Source organism: Galdieria sulphuraria (assembly GCF_000341285.1).
Source record: "Galdieria sulphuraria unplaced genomic scaffold scaf_62, whole genome shotgun sequence".
NCBI lineage: Eukaryota > Rhodophyta > Bangiophyceae > Galdieriales > Galdieriaceae > Galdieria > Galdieria sulphuraria.
In genome coordinates, this window is record NW_005178413.1 from 50534 (window position 1) to 66202 (window position 15669).

At 38.1% G+C, this 15669-nt stretch overlaps 9 protein-coding genes across 10 annotated transcripts; 4 read left to right on the plus strand and 5 right to left on the minus strand.

Moving 5' to 3' along the window:
- Positions 1–7: 7 nt before the first annotated feature.
- Gasu_57990 (malonyl-CoA decarboxylase) lies at positions 8–2008 on the plus strand. The gene has a single exon (XM_005703028.1). It carries the CDS (start codon positions 31–33, stop codon positions 1888–1890), a length of 1860 nt encoding a protein of 619 aa, XP_005703085.1. The 5' UTR covers positions 8–30; the 3' UTR covers positions 1891–2008.
- A 6-nt stretch (positions 2009–2014) lies between these two features.
- Gasu_58000 (hypothetical protein) lies at positions 2015–2607 on the minus strand. 2 transcript variants are annotated; one of them, XM_005703029.1, is made up of 3 exons: positions 2496–2607; positions 2315–2449; positions 2015–2257 (listed from the first exon to the last, which is right to left on the minus strand). In XM_005703029.1, the coding sequence occupies exons 1-3, from the start codon at positions 2596–2598 to the stop codon at positions 2049–2051; spliced, it is 447 nt and encodes a 148-aa protein (XP_005703086.1). In that variant the 5' UTR covers positions 2599–2607; the 3' UTR covers positions 2015–2048. The 2 variants fall into 2 exon arrangements, with proteins under 2 accessions (XP_005703086.1, XP_005703087.1); XM_005703030.1 differs by having other exon boundaries at positions 2315–2452.
- A 26-nt stretch (positions 2608–2633) lies between these two features.
- Positions 2634–3897, minus strand: Gasu_58010 (zinc finger (C3HC4-type RING finger) family protein). The gene has a single exon (XM_005703031.1). It carries the CDS (start codon positions 3826–3828, stop codon positions 2779–2781), a length of 1050 nt encoding a protein of 349 aa, XP_005703088.1. The 5' UTR covers positions 3829–3897; the 3' UTR covers positions 2634–2778.
- A 25-nt stretch (positions 3898–3922) lies between these two features.
- Gasu_58020 (kinesin family member) lies at positions 3923–6507 on the minus strand. The gene is made up of 2 exons (XM_005703032.1): positions 6380–6507; positions 3923–6330 (listed from the first exon to the last, which is right to left on the minus strand). Exons 1-2 carry the CDS (start codon positions 6414–6416, stop codon positions 4070–4072), a joined length of 2298 nt encoding a protein of 765 aa, XP_005703089.1. The 5' UTR covers positions 6417–6507; the 3' UTR covers positions 3923–4069.
- A 25-nt stretch (positions 6508–6532) lies between these two features.
- Positions 6533–9697, minus strand: Gasu_58030 (AAA-type ATPase). The gene is made up of 3 exons (XM_005703033.1): positions 9370–9697; positions 7672–9305; positions 6533–7619 (listed from the first exon to the last, which is right to left on the minus strand). Exons 2-3 carry the CDS (start codon positions 9294–9296, stop codon positions 6629–6631), a joined length of 2616 nt encoding a protein of 871 aa, XP_005703090.1. The 5' UTR covers positions 9297–9305; positions 9370–9697; the 3' UTR covers positions 6533–6628.
- A 180-nt stretch (positions 9698–9877) lies between these two features.
- On the plus strand, positions 9878–10678 carry Gasu_58040 (ubiquitin). The gene is made up of 3 exons (XM_005703034.1): positions 9878–9968; positions 10022–10210; positions 10260–10678. The coding sequence occupies exons 1-3, from the start codon at positions 9951–9953 to the stop codon at positions 10605–10607; spliced, it is 555 nt and encodes a 184-aa protein (XP_005703091.1). The 5' UTR covers positions 9878–9950; the 3' UTR covers positions 10608–10678.
- A 9-nt stretch (positions 10679–10687) lies between these two features.
- On the plus strand, positions 10688–12118 carry Gasu_58050 (aminopeptidase, hydrolase). Its single transcript, XM_005703035.1, has 2 exons — positions 10688–11380; positions 11438–12118. The coding sequence occupies exons 1-2, from the start codon at positions 10713–10715 to the stop codon at positions 12054–12056; spliced, it is 1287 nt and encodes a 428-aa protein (XP_005703092.1). The 5' UTR covers positions 10688–10712; the 3' UTR covers positions 12057–12118.
- Positions 12119–12142: 24 nt separating this feature from the next.
- Positions 12143–13917, minus strand: Gasu_58060 (dihydrolipoamide dehydrogenase). The gene is made up of 2 exons (XM_005703036.1): positions 12418–13917; positions 12143–12368 (listed from the first exon to the last, which is right to left on the minus strand). The coding sequence occupies exons 1-2, from the start codon at positions 13903–13905 to the stop codon at positions 12168–12170; spliced, it is 1689 nt and encodes a 562-aa protein (XP_005703093.1). The 5' UTR covers positions 13906–13917; the 3' UTR covers positions 12143–12167.
- Positions 13918–14627: 710 nt separating this feature from the next.
- Gasu_58070 (uncharacterized protein) lies at positions 14628–15666 on the plus strand. Its single transcript, XM_005703037.1, has 6 exons — position 14628; positions 14683–14802; positions 14852–15018; positions 15069–15367; positions 15425–15541; positions 15612–15666. Exons 2-6 carry the CDS (start codon positions 14752–14754, stop codon positions 15617–15619), a joined length of 642 nt encoding a protein of 213 aa, XP_005703094.1. The 5' UTR covers position 14628; positions 14683–14751; the 3' UTR covers positions 15620–15666.
- The last annotated feature ends 3 nt before the right edge of the window (positions 15667–15669 follow it).

Consider the following 15669-nt stretch of genomic DNA (forward strand, 5'->3'; position numbering starts at 1 on the left):
CAGTTGCGGCGTCCTCCTTTGTTCACTTGTATGATAAAGCATTCACAAAGGGTTGGTAAAACCTTTTCTTGGTTATCTCTTAGGAAACACTGGGACTTTTATTTCTCTAGACTATCAACCACTTATTCGTTTACCTTGAAGAATGAGACAAAGAATAACTCCGTGATACGTGTAGCTGAAGAATATATGCAGTGTCTTACAGAACGTGCACGAACTCCAAAAACTTTAGTTAGTTTATCTCAACAGAACAAAACGCAACTAGATAGTCGCGAACTATGGATTCGTGGGAAACAAGCTTGGCTTCACGCTAAACTGAAAGAGTTTCTGCAGTCAGTGACAGTGGACACACAAAAGTACCAAAAGAAGAAAAAGAAGCTATGTTATGCTATTATTGATAAATTAGGTTGGACTTTTGCGGATACTTTATTATCTTTCAATTGGCAAGAAAGGAGAAATATAACAGCTTTGATTTTGGCGGATTTTCCAGTGAACAACATCGCTACAAAGGAAAATGGAGACTATCTTTTACAAGGTATACAAGAAGAAGATGCTGTTCGGAAGGAATCTCTTGTCACAGATAGTTTACAAGCAGGTTGGTCGGATGATATTGTTTCCTTTCGACAGCCATTACAAGATACAGCTGAAGTGGAGCCTTTGTCATACACCGATATGCATGATTCCCAAAAAGGAGAAGGAAATAAGGCTACTGCTATGCGCTCTTTTGATCGTGATTGGCAATTTTATGATATTTTCCTATCCGGAATAGCTAGTCATCCAGCAGGATTGGAAGTGGCTTGCGAGTGGAGAAGAACTCTTCATGATCTTTGTCTTCCTGTCAATGCAGTTGGAGTAGCTGACTATTTTGGCAATCAAGCGATAGATACAAAAGCTATCATCTTGAGTGCACAGATATGTTTGAGTTTCTTAATGCGCCATATAGAAATATATTTTCGTCAGTGTTTCTTATGTATAGAAACAGTGGATGCTGTCAATATGAATACTTTTACTCGCAGTTATAGAAGTTGTCTATTACGTGCTTCAGTATTGCCATCTGTTCCAGAAGTTGACTTTTTGAAAAGAATTCAGAGACCTGGAAGAAAAGTATTTGTTCTAGTTCATCAATCTGCTCTCGATTATCCTTTAGCTTTTGCAGAGTTGGCGCTGACTAGACAACTTCCCAATACTCTCGATGAGCTAATTCAATTGGAATTGAACTGGTCAGATCTGGAAAGTGGAAGTCTTCAAGAGCCTTTCTTTGTTGTTTTATTGGAATGTTTTCCTACTGGAAGAGCTTCCAAAATGGGACTTACCAAAACGATGATCGATATGTTACTTCAAAAGCTAAAACGTCAGTATTCCATGTCTATCAAGACTATTTACACACTAAGTCATATAAGAGGATTGCTTCCTTGGATGAAAAAGCAAGTAGAAAGACACAAAGCCACACATAACAGTCAAGGCACATCTTTATTGAAGAGTGCAGCGAATGTATTGTCTCAAGTATTGCTAGCCAATGGAAGACCCAAATCGATTGAACAATTGAACAGGCCATTATTAGAAGAGAACAAACAAGCTCTGTTGGCAATTTGTGCACATTATTTGATAAGAGTTAGAAGAAATGGTGGATTACCAGCTGACTCTTGTACTGCATTACATCTTTCAAATGGAGCAAGATTGACCGATATTTGTTGGTATAGTGATAACTCTACAAGTTCAGTGGGTCATAGTGCTTTAATGATGAGTCGCTTTTGTTATCATTTGGATAGCAAACAATACTATGCTTATTATTTTGCTTCCCGCAATTTTGTCAATACGAGTGATGAGGTTCAATATTGGTTGAATCAGTTTAAGTTGTTATCAACAACAGATGAGTTTGATAATAGGGTATGATATTGTTCAACTATTCCTCTTTATCACTTTGCTATAAAAACTGGTACCCAGTTCCCTATTCAATATATCCATACATTTATCCATACAAACAAAAGGACTCTTCATCCTATTATTTAAAGCGTCAACAATTCTTCCTCTTTTTATCACCCATTTCCATATTACCCTTCATTGAGTAACTTGTTCCGTCTTATGGCACCTACTAGTGTCTTTCTATCGTGTCTTAAAGTTGTAAAATGAACAAGATTGAATATGAATTTTCTTAATAGTGCTCTTATTAGCTCATCTCCTTCCAACATGTACTGTTGTTCTTCTTCTTCTTCCTCAAATACGGCAAAGTCATCCTCATACAACCCCAATCTCAGTTTTTCTAATACATCCATCATAAGATTCAGTCTACCTCTTTATAACATTATGATCAACTAACTGCTGATAATGACATCTTCACTGGTATTATCGTCTCCATCTTTTGGAAAAACTGGAGTGAATTCCTCTTCCGTCGTCCTATCATCACTGGGAGAAGAACGGTGCAAACTTTCCAGCAACTCAAGTGTACGTTCTCCTCCTCAAATAATTGAGTTGAAAGTGCAAGAAATACAAATACTTACTCCTTATAGATTCTTCTAAGGAATATTTACGTGTGGGTACAACACTACTGTTGCAATCCACTGGGACTCCATAACGAAAACCGTGCCTTGTGAGAGCTACCATTCGTGCTTTGGTATCTTCTGAAAATAGTTTCGAACGATAAATCAATTGGATATATTTGCGATAAAGTTGTTTACTCAATATTCTTCCATCCTTTGTGAAACTTTGCATCTCTCTTTCCCAAAAGAAATGAAATGATCTATATGTAAGGAAAGAAATCTATTGGATTTGATTCTCTCATGCCTACTCATCAACATATTCTACCATATGTTGGTTTCCATCTCTATACATGGAAGAAAGGCGACCTTCTTCACTACGTCCTCCTGCTTCTTCATCATCATCTTCTCCTTGTGCTGAAGTTCGAGCAACACTAACACCACTGAAGCGAGGTAAAGGCTGTGTTGGAGAGTTCTGTAGAGTAACATTCCTTAACTCTGGAGGAACATCACTAAAAGCTTCACGGAACCAATGTCCTATTCGTTGAAATATATTGCCACGTTCAAGTGACGGAGAATTCGTCGGTTGTGGTAGTGGCAAAGCTATTTCACCAGTAGAACTTACCTCGGCTACAGAAAAGGTAGGACGGTCAACCGCAGTTGAATTACACAACGGGCATCGATTGACAGAACCGAGCCATCGTTCAATACATCGACAATGAAAGGCGTGACCACAACGAAGTAAACGAAGACGACTTTCCTTTTTCACTTCTTCCAAACAAATGGAACAAATACCACCAGGAATAGCCTTTGCACTTAGCAATGGCGTATTATCTTGTTTGGTTTTCTTTGAAGAGCTCGACCTACTTAACACTTCCCTCTCACCTCCCACATGTAACCACTCATTATTACCAGGGTTCACTATGGATATCACCAGTACATCCCCCTCTTCAAATCCTTTTGTAGAATATTCTCTTTTCCTTGTCTCTGACCTTTTGTCTTCATTATCAGTTACAGGAAAACTTCCTCCCCTTTCCTCGAGGGTACTCAACTGACCGCATTCTTCGTCATCCTTTTTAGGTGCAACTTGTTCGATAATTAATTTTTCAGGATGCAAGGAGGCTTTACTACTTCCTTTGTATATCAATAAAGGACAATAGTGTAGTATGTCATATTTGGAAAGACCCGCTTTTCTTACTTGGGTTCTACGAGCCATCTGTTCCTGAAACTCCAAACGTACTCTTACCCTTTTCAAATACTTGTACTGGAGAGCAAAGAAGAATACAAACATTGCTAACCCTATAGGTATTACGATAGGTATCACAATAGCAATAATCAGGTTCCCTTGAGACACCATCTCCAACAACAACACAACAATCCGACTTGTCAAAGAGACACGAAGAAAAATGGACAATGTGTGAGAGAAGAAATCTTAAAGGGATGGCGTATCGGTTGATCAGGAATGGGATTGGTAAAAACAAGTCATTTTTATACATGATTCTGAAAATATATCAAAAAGAACAAAACATGTCTCTGCCAATCCCAAAGAGAACAACTGAATATATATATTTCAACCTAATGTATCTTTTCAAAACATTTTACTTCATAGCATTGCGATAATCAAATAACTTATCACGTAACCTTCTGATAGTTGCCAGTTTCTTCTCCAACTGTAAACCCAACTTGTCAACATAGTCTTCAAAAGATGAAGTGGGTTGATCTACCATTTGTAACAATGCCATTTCTTGTTTGACCAGTTCCATAGTGTCATCAATATGTTGACGATGAGCCATTACTAAAGACTCTTCGATGTCCGTCGTGTCTTCTGATAAAGTCTTTTGAAAAGATGCTTGTCTATAAGATAGAACATCCATCATTCCACTAGATGCATGATGTTGTTGCCTCGTATTATATTGTTTTTGCTCTTCTAAATGATGCGAATATTTTGATGCAGTTGACATACTTGCCTGAGAATGTTGTGAATGTATCAAACTGGGAGGTCTTACAAGTCCTTCACTAGTTCTTTCTACTGGCAAGCCTTTGGAATTATCAATAGCAACAAAAGTCGATATGCTTTTTCTACGACTATCTGTTCTACTGGGTTTAGGAACAGGTATAAAACTTAAACGAGATTCTCTGTTTGGCCTAACATTTTCTTCTAAAGCAGTAGACTCACATTCCTTATCTTCTCTTAATAACTTGGAAGGAGGAGGAATGAGACTTTTTGAACGTGAAATTTCTCTCTTCTGCTTGGAATGGGCTTCTCGATGCTGCTTGATGTGCTCATTTCGTTGGGAAATTCGTCTAGTGACTGCGTCCTTTTCTATAATAGCATGGTCTTCAGGTTTTCCATCTTCCTTTCTATACTCGTCTTGTTCTTCATCATATTCTTTGCTATCCACAGAACTAGCTGAATTGGAAAACACACAACTTTGTCTTCTACTTCCAGAAGAGTCCTTTCTTAGCTCTTTGACACGGTCTGCATATCTAAGTGTATTCAATGTATGCTCACAATTAGAAGCAGAAGGAGATATATTCGCAATCATCACAGTTCGAGAGTCCACACTCGTAAACGAGTCTTTCAATACCAACGTTAACTTACTTCCACGAAATGGAGTGTGATGGTGATTCTGGTCCAGTGCTCTTATACATTCCTTCAGAGCCAATAAGCTCTTATTGATTTCTGCACCTTCCATTCTAGTCTGCCTATCATTGTGTGTAGTATCTGCGGCTCTTTCACTTCCAGCAAGATCAATAAAAGACAACTTTCCAAAGGTATATGCAGGATCTTCCTCAATGCTCGTCTTTTTATCATTCACATATTTCAGTTGAATTTGGAGAATTGCATGAGACCTCGAAGAATCTGCATTGGCTCCAGTACTTCCAGTACTTCTAGCTTGAGCTCCTTCTTCCAATATTTGCAACACATCTTCAGCAGTACTACAGAACCTTTGTTCTAAACCAATAATTCTAACTCGTTGTTTGGCATCTTCACGACATTCTATTCTTCTTCTTCCATTCAACAAATCGAAAAGTTTTGCACCATATATTTCAAAGAAACTAATGTAAACGCCCAAATGAGAATATTCCGACTTTGCCTTTAACCTAAAAATATCTTGGAGCGCCAGAGTATAAAGCCCTGGTTCTTCATTAGTTCCCATCATAGTATATGTTTTACCTGCTCCTGTTTGTCCATAAGCAAAACAAGTGACTTTACATCCTTTGAAAAATGCAAAAACCAGAGGTTGTGCACAATTTTTATAAACCATCATATTGTTGGACTCTTCATTGAATATCTTATCGAAGGAGAACTCATGTACCTCAGTATATTTGGTTAAGTCGACTTTCAGCTTGGGTTCAAATACTTGTAGTGTATTATTGACTGCGCTTATCACATCCGGATCATTTTTCGCACGTTCTTTCTTACTAATCGGTCGTTTTCTCACACAAACAACTATTCTGGAATTCTCCTCTGAAGTGTTAGTCAATTGCTCCATTTCATTTATGCACATTTTCCATGTTGGTACACTACAACTGTGTCTATGTTTACTATTTCTTTTCGCAACTTTATCATCGTTCAAGTTGTTTTCTGAGGAAGCGACATTGGGCATCATAGAAAATCTATCAGCCTTGTTCTTTTTTGGCTCTTTTGTATAAGAAGAAGATTGAGGAGGAGGAGAGAATCCGAACTTGTCCAAACCAGTAGCCGAAGTATTCTGTTTCGAAATGAGCTGCAGCAATAGAGACTGTTGTTGTTCGTCCTTTATTCCTATAAGAGACAAATCGGAAGCTGTCAAGTGGAAGAAGGAATATTCATCCACACCCAATTCCTCGAGCTTAGGATACAAGTGAGAAGCACCTGAATAAGGTTCAATCACCACCTTCTCTATAGTCACGATGTTACTTACCTACGCTTCTCAGCAACTCTTTTACTTTTTCTACCATTCTGTTGATAGAAATTTACACACTCTCTAAAGTCTTTATTTTCCTTACTCCACCACCATTCCACAAATCGAGACAAATAGACACGATTGTTTCTTTGGAGGCTTCCAAAACAAAAATTCAAAATGATTCGCCCGCCAAAAATTGTCCCAAGGAAAACAATTCTTCCATGAATTTATTTATATATGCATTTATTATGTTTGATTGATACTCAACTATGCCAATTCTGGTACAAATCCATCAGGAGGATGACGGCCTTTCTTATTTCCACCTTCTGAAGAAGAATCATCTTCCTCCTCTTCATCCTTTTTGGATGCATTGGATGGGCCATCTTCCGTGGATATCCTCCTTCGACGATCGTTCTCATAATCTTTGACAAAACTATCATAATCAGTAAGCTTGGCATAAGGACGAGGACCTAAAATTTCTACAAGATCATCTTCACGAACTACTTCCTTCTCCAATAATCTAGCAGCAAGTGCTTTCACTTGACCAATATGTTCATTCAATAGTTTCTCACAACGTTTGTATGCTTCATCTACGAGTAACTTGACTTGGTCATCGATCATTTCTGCTGTTTCTTCGCTGTAGGGCTTTTCAAATGCATTTTCTTCACTTGAGGAATTCCCACTATATGAAACTGGTCCCAATATACGTGACATGCCATAAACTGCCACTTGAGCATACGCCGACTTGGTAACTTTGTCCAAATCATCTTGAGCTCCAGTAGTGATTTGATGGAATAAAAGTTGTTCCGCTACTCTACCACCCAATGCCATAACCATATAGTCACTTAATTGTTCCTTACTAGTAATATATCGTTCTTTGGGTAAATATTGTGCAAAGCCTAACGCAGCTTGTCCACGAGGAACAATAGAAACCTTCAATAGTGGTTCAGCGTGTGGTAAAAACCACGCAGCGACTGCATGACCTGCCTCATGATGAGCAACCGTCTCTCTTTCTTCTCTAGAAATGACTTTATTCTTCTTTTCCAATCCCCCGATAACTCGATCAGTGGCTGCCTCAAAATCAGACATACCCACTTGACTACGATTGTCTCGAGCGGCAATCAAAGCAGCTTCATTACAAATATTGGCAATATCTGCACCTGTAAATCCTGGAGTAAGAGAAGCCAAACGTTTAGCAATAGTAGACACATCATCTGCAAGTTTCAAAGGTCTCAAATGAACTAAAAATATTTGATATCTTGAGAGAATATATTCAGTCTCTGAGAGAACACACATTTCCATTCACTTACCTTCCTCGAATATCGGGTTTATCTATCAAAACTTGTCGATCAAAACGACCTGGTCGTAACAAAGCCTTATCTAAGATATCCGCTCGATTGGTTCCAGCAAATACAACAACACCTGTGGAAGATGTAAAACCATCCATTTCTACTAATAAAGCATTGAGTGTATTTTCTCTTTCATCATTTCCTCCAGCAAAGCCACCTCGACCTCGAGCACGTCCAACAGCGTCAATTTCATCAATAAACACAATACAAGGTGCATTGGCTCTAGCTTGTGCAAAGAGATCCCTTACTCGACTTGGACCAACACCCACAAACATTTCAATAAAATCCGAACCACTTGTCGAAAAGAAGGGAACACTAGCCTCTCCTGCAGTAGCCTTTGCGAGTAAAGTCTTTCCTGTTCCAGGAGGACCAACCAACAAGGCACCTTTCGGGAGTTTGGCTCCTAATCTACGATATTTCTCGGGCTTTTTTAAAAAATCAACAAATTCCATGATTTCTACTTTAGCTTCGTCCAACCCAGCAACATCATTAAAGGTCACTTTAGGAGTTTTGCCTCTATCTCCTGGTCGAATAACGGTTGGATTAGCTCGACCTACTTGAAAAATATTTCTTCCACTGGAATTGGATACACTCGAACCCATTCCACCTCGAAATATCATAAAGGTCAATCCCAACAATAATAAAGTAGGAAATACTCGGAATAACTCATTCAAAAAGTTTCCTTCATAACTATAAACAACTGGTACGAAATCATTGGGAGATACTCCCAAGTCTTCTTGAATTTGTTCCAACTTGTTTTCGAAAGCTTCTACAGAGCCAATGGTAAAGTAATACGGAGCATGTTTTCCTTTTGGAATTGGAGTAACTAAAGAGCGAACATCGCTTACAGACTCGAGTTGGTTTCTATTCATACCCACTCGTTCTTGTCTTCTCTGTTTTTGCTCGAATATTTCATTGGCCACTTGTGCGTCACTTTCTCCAGCCTTTCCATAAGCCGAAGTACTTGAGGAGAAACCTTCATGTTCCTTCACATAAACTCTTGCAATAGATTTGTTGACTACTTCAATATAATCTACTAAACCAGGTTCCAAGAGATCCTGTAAAAATTGCTGAAAATCTATTTCCTTTCTTGCAGCTTCTGAACGACTAAAGGCACTCAACACACCCAAAATAAGAAGTGCTAATAGCACTTGTTGTATTACTAAATAAGAATCTGGTTGTGGAGGTGTTGGAGGTTCTTGTCCTCCTTCCTTTTCTGTCTTGTCTTCACTTCCTTTCCAGTTTGTTGACTCTTCCTTTTCACTTTTGGATTCTTCCTTATTCTGTTGTTCCTTTTTATTTCCACCAAACCTTCCAAATCCTTTAGGTAGTCCTGCAAAAGATAACCATTTTTTCCAGTCTGCACTATCCAACCAAGGGGAACGACTCACAAGTTCGTGAGAAGACAGAAAACGTCTTTGTACCCCAACCAAGCTTTCCCACTTTAGTGTTTTGGACTTTATAAGAGCATGGAAATATCTTGAGCTTGTGCTTTTTGTCAACAAAGATTCTTTATAAACAAAATATTGGTTGACAAGTTCAACCACATGTGTAAGACGCTTCTGTTGATAAGGAAACCGAATCATCGATATCCCCTTTTCCAATAAGAAATGCTATTTTCTCTTTTGCTCTTTCTCTCTCTCTCTTCTTGTTTTATACATATACACATTGAACAATAGAAGTTTTTCAAGCCTTTGGATTGTATAGGAGGATCAGAACAGTTGTTTTCTCTCAGCTATTTCTGTCAGCCAGGGATAACTATATCCTTCATCATTTCCTCCTCAATTCGTTGGTTAGTAGATAACTTGTAGTTTCTCTCTCTCTCTCTCTCTCTATATATATATATATATATATAAAGGCACATACTATTATAGAAAAAGCAGTCAACTTGTTTTATTATTTCCAGTCCAAAGAAAGAAAAAGTATATCAACCAAATAAAAAACATCGTTGGCGACGCCAATCGATAACCATTGTGTAACCTCGTTTGGATCTTCCATTTTGATCATAGTCTCTAAAATGGATCCTTTTCTCTATTGATTCCAATTGTGCACTTTTATATATATTTATATAAACATTTCTATTCATAAACTGTTTCTATCTATATCTATCTATATATATCTATCTATATCTATATAAACTCCAATCTGATCTTCTAGAGACAATTCCCATTTTCCATTTGTCTTTATTTTCTATTGGGACAAATTAAGTAAACAAAAGCGTCGAAACTTGGCGTCACAATATGCAAATATTCGTCAAGGTATAAAGAATAAAGTTACTATTATTGGGTTAACCTATACACATCTTTTCTAGACACTTACTGGGAAGACCATTACTTTGGAAGTTGAGCCTTCCGATACTATTGAAAACGTAAAGTCCAAGATACAAGACAAGGAAGGTATCCCTCCGGATCAACAACGTTTGATATTTGCAGGCAAGCAACTAGAAGATGGAAGAACTTTGTCTGATTATAATATCCAGAAAGAATCCACTTTGCACTTGGTAAGCAACTCATTCTTTTCACTATAGAACTAGTTGACTTGGTTTCTAGGTATTGAGACTTCGTGGAGGTGCTATTCCTGAAGGGGATCCGACTCGTGGAGAGAAGATATTCAAGACTAAATGTGCTCAGTGCCACACTTATGAAAGTGGAGGCATCAACAAACAAGGGCCCAATTTACATGGCTTGTTTGGGAGACCAGCAGGTTCAGTTCCCAGTTTCAGCTATTCAGCTGCCAACAAAAACTCCGGAATAGTATGGAATGAAGATACTTTATTCGAGTATCTCATTGCGCCCAAAAAGTATATTCCAGGTACCAAAATGGTATTTGCTGGTTTGAAAAAGGAGCAAGAGAGAGCAGACTTGATTGCTTTTCTCAAAAAAGCTACTTCAGAGTAGGCAGAAAGTTTATTTTGTGTTTAGTTTTTCTTTCATAAATACAAATCGTCGGTTTTCTTCAAAATTGGAATCATTTGCCGCTTCGTCGTCCTGTTTGTTGAATGAATGTATGTTCGGAAAAGACTACTATTCATACCTTCTCTTTCCTTGGTGTGGAACTATTCTATACACAATCGATTATATAGGAAATATCTTTGTGGTTCACTTAAGGTAACCAAACAGTCGGCTTGTTTTGTTTCTTGGAAAGCTATTTCGACTTTACCACCTCCAAAAACTTGGAATGAAAGATACCAGTGGATATGGAAAAAAGATGAAAATCGAAAGAGAAAAGAATATCAAAGATATTGTTCTCAATGGTCTTGGCCTATAGTGAAAGCAATTCTTGGAAAGTGTATCTTATCAGCCGTGATGAGTATTATTCTAGTGATCTGCATCTTCCGTTGTCCTCATAGTAGTATGACAAATAACTCATCTTCTCCCTATCCGAGAGTTGTTCTACCAACTACATATTTCTCTACACCCCTTTTCAAAGTTTCTTTGATTCCTGGTAGATCGCTTGCAACTTGGACGATGGGGATATTAGGTTTCCTATTTCTGTCCTTGTTTATGATCCAAGACTATTTGATTTACAAACCTTCTAAAGAATGGAGAGGATTTCCTGAAGATTTTGGTCTATCATTCTATGACAATGTTAGTTTGAAGACAAAGGATGGTCTCACCATTCATGGATGGTTTATCAAACAACACGATGACTATCAAAATGCTCCTACGATGTAAGTATAAGATATGAGTTTTATGAAAAGGTTCCAACTCAATTCTGTGGACAACAGGATCTATTTTCATGGTGCTGATAAGAATCACAGTTTTCGATTGATTAAAGCATTTGGATATTATGTAACCATGCGTTGTAATATCTTGTTGATGTCTTATAGAGGTTTTGGTCCTAATGAAGGACAACCAACGGAAGCCGGATTATGCTTAGATGCCGAAGCCATGATGGAATATCTCATACAAAATAGAAAGGATTTACGTCGTTCCTTTATCCTTTATGGTGAATCGTTGGGTGGTGCTGTTGCTATCTATTTAGCTGAAAAGTTTCAAAACTATTTGGATTGTTTGATCGTGGAAAACACATTTACTTCTCTTACGGATATGATGGAAGGGTTACATCTCATTATGGCACCTTTGAAATGGTTTTCCCAAAACAAATGGCCATCTTTACAAAGAATAAGAAATATTCGAATTCCTATATTGTTTCTTTCAGGATTAAGAGATGGCTTTGTACCTCCAAGGATGATGAAGACGTTGTATGATGAAGCTAAAGCAACAAACCTGAAAAAGTTTGTATCTTTTGTACACGGAACACATAATAGGACATGGATTATGGAAGGATATTATGAAGCATGGAAAGCATTTTTAGATGAGGTTTTCTCATCCACCCATGTGTGACTTTTTTCAAGGAAGGATTGGAATAGTCTTGTATAGTTGATTATCACGCATGTATCACTCCTTCTCAATATATATATATATATATATATGATGATAATTGAGGTTCCTTTATTATACCCTAGAAGAACTCGTTGTTCTAGACAAGGTCTTTCGCCTTGCATCCTTAAAGGCTTCGTCCAAAACTTCACTCAACGTAGGATGCGTGTGAACACAATATGATAAATCATAAACACTAGTATGATTAGCAATGGCATTGGCTGCTTCTTGTATCAAATCCGAAGCATGAATACCTATCATATGACAACCTAATAACTACACAAAATATGGATTCATTCAATAAACTTGTATCAAATGTACTTACCTCTCCAGTTTCTCGATTGAATAGGATTTTCGCCATTCCTTCTCCTTCCATTTCTGCTAAAGCTTTGGAATTGGCTCGAAAATATGCAACGCTCTTTTCCAACTTGAAGCCATGTTGAGATGCCTCTTCCTTCGCTTGAGGTTCTGTCAATCCAACATAAGCTATTTCGGGATGCGTAAAACATGCAGCAGGTATAGCACGGTGATTGACACGATGACGATTTCCCATAATGTTCTCAATAGCTGAAATTCCTTGCATGGAAGCTGCATGTGCAAGCATCATTTTTCCATTAGCATCTCCAATACAATAAATGTGAGGAATAACTTGATCACCTTTCATTACTTGCATATATTCATTGGTAGGAATAAATCCACCTCGAGCGAGTTCCTCTCCGAATGTTTCCAAGCCTATGTTCTGAGTATTTGGTTTCCTTCCAGTAGCTACAAGAACAGCATCTACTTGCAATTCACGACTAGTCATCTTTGTATGAGCATCTGATAATACCACATGAACAGGTTTCCCAGGTACTATTTTGGTGGCTAGTGAATGAGTATAGTACTCGATGGGTCGATCCTGAATAAGTAAACGGTTTGCAACTCTTGATATCTCAGGGTCAAAGCCTGGAATGAGATTGGGTAGAGCTTCTACAAAAGTAACTTCAGCTCCCAAAGAAGAATACACATCACTAAATTCCAATCCAATATAGCCACTACCAATAATAGCTATCCAAGAAGGTATCCATTCCAATTTCAATGCATGATCAGAAGTAAACACAGTCTTGTCGTCAACTTCAATGCCAGGTGGAACAAAGGGAACAGAACCAGGAGCTAAAATAATATCTTTCGCACTTATTGTTTCTCCATTTGCCAACTCAACCACTTGGGAAGACTTGCATTTGGCTCGAGAATGGATAACTTCAACACCCAAGGCCTTCAGGGAATTGCCAAGATTTCTTTGTATGCGGTTAGCTAAACCTTGTGCATGATCAGCTACAGCTTGTCGATCAACAGAAACATTGGCAACGTCAACTCCTAAGGACCGAAGATGCTGTCTATCACTCAACTCACGGATCCTCCTAGAGGAAGATAACAAAGCTTTTGACGGCACACAACCACGATTCACACAAGTACCACCAATCTCATGCGCTTCAAAGATACAAGTCTTCAAACCATTGGCAACCGCATGCATTGCAGCACCATGACCTCCCACACCTGCCCCGATAATGGCGACGTCATAATCGAACTCCCTTTTGTCCTCACAGACGACCAAGAATCGACTTCGAGCTTTCTTCAACCTAAACTGTAATATAGGAGCACTATCTCTTCTAAAACCAGAAAAGGAAATGAAAGCCGAACTGCGATTACTTGAAAGAAACTTTGAACAATAAAGAGCCTGTCCTTTCAACCGAGCACTTGTCCGTTTCTGGCGGCAATCTGTGTGCTGAAGAGCACTCTTCCAGCATACTAACTCTACAAAGCTGCAAAACATATTTTTCTGCTTCTCTCTCTTTATTTCTATAAATATATATATGTGTGTATATATATATATCAATAACCCTTTGCTCCCCTACACTTGTCAGATCGACAATACAGAAAAATGCTCAAAATTTGGCGCGATGAGGGAAACCCGAAAGGTATTTGTTAGCCTTTTGCTGTTTTCATCTAAAGGATTCTTCTATTAAGGAAGATGAAGGTTGTGGTTTGAATATTCACTAATGTGGTTTCTATGCAAGCGCTTATATTAGATAGGTAGTCACCATGTGAGCTAGTCTCCAAGTAAAACGCCAAAAGTTCACAGTGACGTTCACCTGTCTTTATTCATCACAAACGATATTTCTTCTCAATACCTAGTAATCCTAACAAAATAACAACTCTAAATTTGCCAAAGATGGCTATTTTTTCTTCTCTGAATCGTCAATATCTGATTTCTTACTCCAGTGTTTAAAAGTCAAGTACCCAACCTAGCCAAGAGTTTACTACAATTTGGCTTTGAAGGTTTAAATAACCTACACCAGCAACCACAATACTTATCACCGTAACTAGAGCAACTTTTTCTGGGAGAAACAGATGCACTACATATTAGTTGTAACAAATGGCAGTTGATTGTTACTGACACATACTTACTTGACGGCCTTGATTTACAGAATCTCAATAATGCCTTTGACTTGAATTGGGCAATATGAATGTGCATTGGCAAACTATGTTTGACAAGGTAGGCAGCATTGCAAAGGAGAATTCTCTACATAATGAACTTGTGATAATCTAGTGTGTTCCTCGTTTGAAAAGAATTCCTTGTAATCGTGAGTTTTTAGTTTCCCTATTTTTGACTGATGGGATGCACATCCGCCCCAACGAAGTGTCGTTTCTACAATCCAGAATCAACTCAGTAAGTCAACTTTTTCCTGTTTTGTGAATTCTTTTAAGAGATTCGGTAGAACGAAGACGATAAAGATGGTGACAGCGTCCATTTCGAGGAGGAAGAAGCTAGTTTTTTGACAGAGCCTTCTTTTCCAGCCATAGAAAGTGCAATCGACTCTGCGATCAAGGAGCTGGGTGGAACTGTCTTTCCAAAGCTATGCAAAGCCCCTATAGATGCTTCTTGGTACCGTTTACTGTTGTTTTTCTCCTACAATATCAACGTCTTTCTTTTAGGATATCTTATAATCACGACCTCAATTGTAACAGTACTGACGAGGTTTTGACAGTATTAAAGTGTTCAGAACGAGTAACCAAGTGTATATCAGAACTTTGCGATGAACAATTGAATAATACAGAGTTAGAACTACGCGAATGGTTTCATGTGCACCCAGGTGGTGAATGGCGTTGTTTCGTAAAAGATGGTATTTTGTTGGCGGCAACTCCCAGGGATATTTCTTGCAATCTTTCATTGACTGAACAAGATAGTCTACGAGTGAAAAGAATGTTGACAACTTTCTTTGAATCTCACAAAGGTAAGTCACTCATTGTTGCTTGGTTATGTCAGTTTTCTTGAAAAGCTCTTTATATAGAAGGTTTACGAGGCTGTTGGGTGATTGATGTTTATATGGATGAGCAGCAGTACATTTGGGTCTTTGATGTTGAAAGCTTTGCAACCAAAAAAAAACAAGATGAAGAGAACATATGGGGTTTGTTTTCTAAAGAAGAAGTGGAAGAATATTTTCACTTACGAGATACTCCACAAACACCTGTGATAAGAATTTTAGATGGACATTGGAATTTATTTCACAACCATAAAAAATGGAAAAGTGGGATG

What these genes read in the sequence shown, in the direction of transcription:
- Gasu_57990 (XM_005703028.1), top strand. Translation starts at nt 31, where the DNA reads ATGATAAAGCATTCACAAAGGGTTGGTAAAACCTTTTCTTGGTTATCT.
- Gasu_58000 (XM_005703030.1), bottom strand. Translation starts at nt 2,598, where the DNA reads ATGGTAGCTCTCACAAGGCACGGTTTTCGTTATGGAGTCCCAGTGGAT. An exon ending in CTTAGAAGAATCTATAAGGA is followed by an intron (nt 2,453 to 2,495) that starts GTAAGTATTTGT and finishes CAATTATTTGAG; the next exon opens with GAGGAGAACGTACACTTGAG. An exon ending in TGAAGATGTCATTATCAGCA is followed by an intron (nt 2,258 to 2,314) that starts GTTAGTTGATCA and finishes TGGATGTATTAG; the next exon opens with AAAAACTGAGATTGGGGTTG.
- Gasu_58010 (XM_005703031.1), bottom strand. Translation starts at nt 3,828, where the DNA reads ATGGTGTCTCAAGGGAACCTGATTATTGCTATTGTGATACCTATCGTA.
- Gasu_58020 (XM_005703032.1), bottom strand. Translation starts at nt 6,416, where the DNA reads ATGGTAGAAAAAGTAAAAGAGTTGCTGAGAAGCGTAG. An exon ending in AGAGTTGCTGAGAAGCGTAG is followed by an intron (nt 6,331 to 6,379) that starts GTAAGTAACATC and finishes AACCTTATTCAG; the next exon opens with GTGCTTCTCACTTGTATCCT.
- Gasu_58030 (XM_005703033.1), bottom strand. Translation starts at nt 9,296, where the DNA reads ATGATTCGGTTTCCTTATCAACAGAAGCGTCTTACACATGTGGTTGAA. An exon ending in AAACCCGATATTCGAGGAAG is followed by an intron (nt 7,620 to 7,671) that starts GTAAGTGAATGG and finishes TATTCTCTCAAG; the next exon opens with ATATCAAATATTTTTAGTTC.
- Gasu_58040 (XM_005703034.1), top strand. An exon ending in AAGAATCCACTTTGCACTTG is followed by an intron (nt 10,211 to 10,259) that starts GTAAGCAACTCA and finishes CTTGGTTTCTAG; the next exon opens with GTATTGAGACTTCGTGGAGG.
- Gasu_58050 (XM_005703035.1), top strand. Translation starts at nt 10,713, where the DNA reads ATGTATGTTCGGAAAAGACTACTATTCATACCTTCTCTTTCCTTGGTG. An exon ending in TATCAAAATGCTCCTACGAT is followed by an intron (nt 11,381 to 11,437) that starts GTAAGTATAAGA and finishes TGTGGACAACAG; the next exon opens with GATCTATTTTCATGGTGCTG.
- Gasu_58060 (XM_005703036.1), bottom strand. Translation starts at nt 13,905, where the DNA reads ATGTTTTGCAGCTTTGTAGAGTTAGTATGCTGGAAGAGTGCTCTTCAG. An exon ending in TCAATCGAGAAACTGGAGAG is followed by an intron (nt 12,369 to 12,417) that starts GTAAGTACATTT and finishes TATTTTGTGTAG; the next exon opens with TTATTAGGTTGTCATATGAT.
- Gasu_58070 (XM_005703037.1), top strand. Translation starts at nt 14,752, where the DNA reads ATGCACATCCGCCCCAACGAAGTGTCGTTTCTACAATCCAGAATCAAC. An exon ending in TACAATCCAGAATCAACTCA is followed by an intron (nt 14,803 to 14,851) that starts GTAAGTCAACTT and finishes GAGATTCGGTAG; the next exon opens with AACGAAGACGATAAAGATGG. An exon ending in GCCCCTATAGATGCTTCTTG is followed by an intron (nt 15,019 to 15,068) that starts GTACCGTTTACT and finishes TCTTTCTTTTAG; the next exon opens with GATATCTTATAATCACGACC.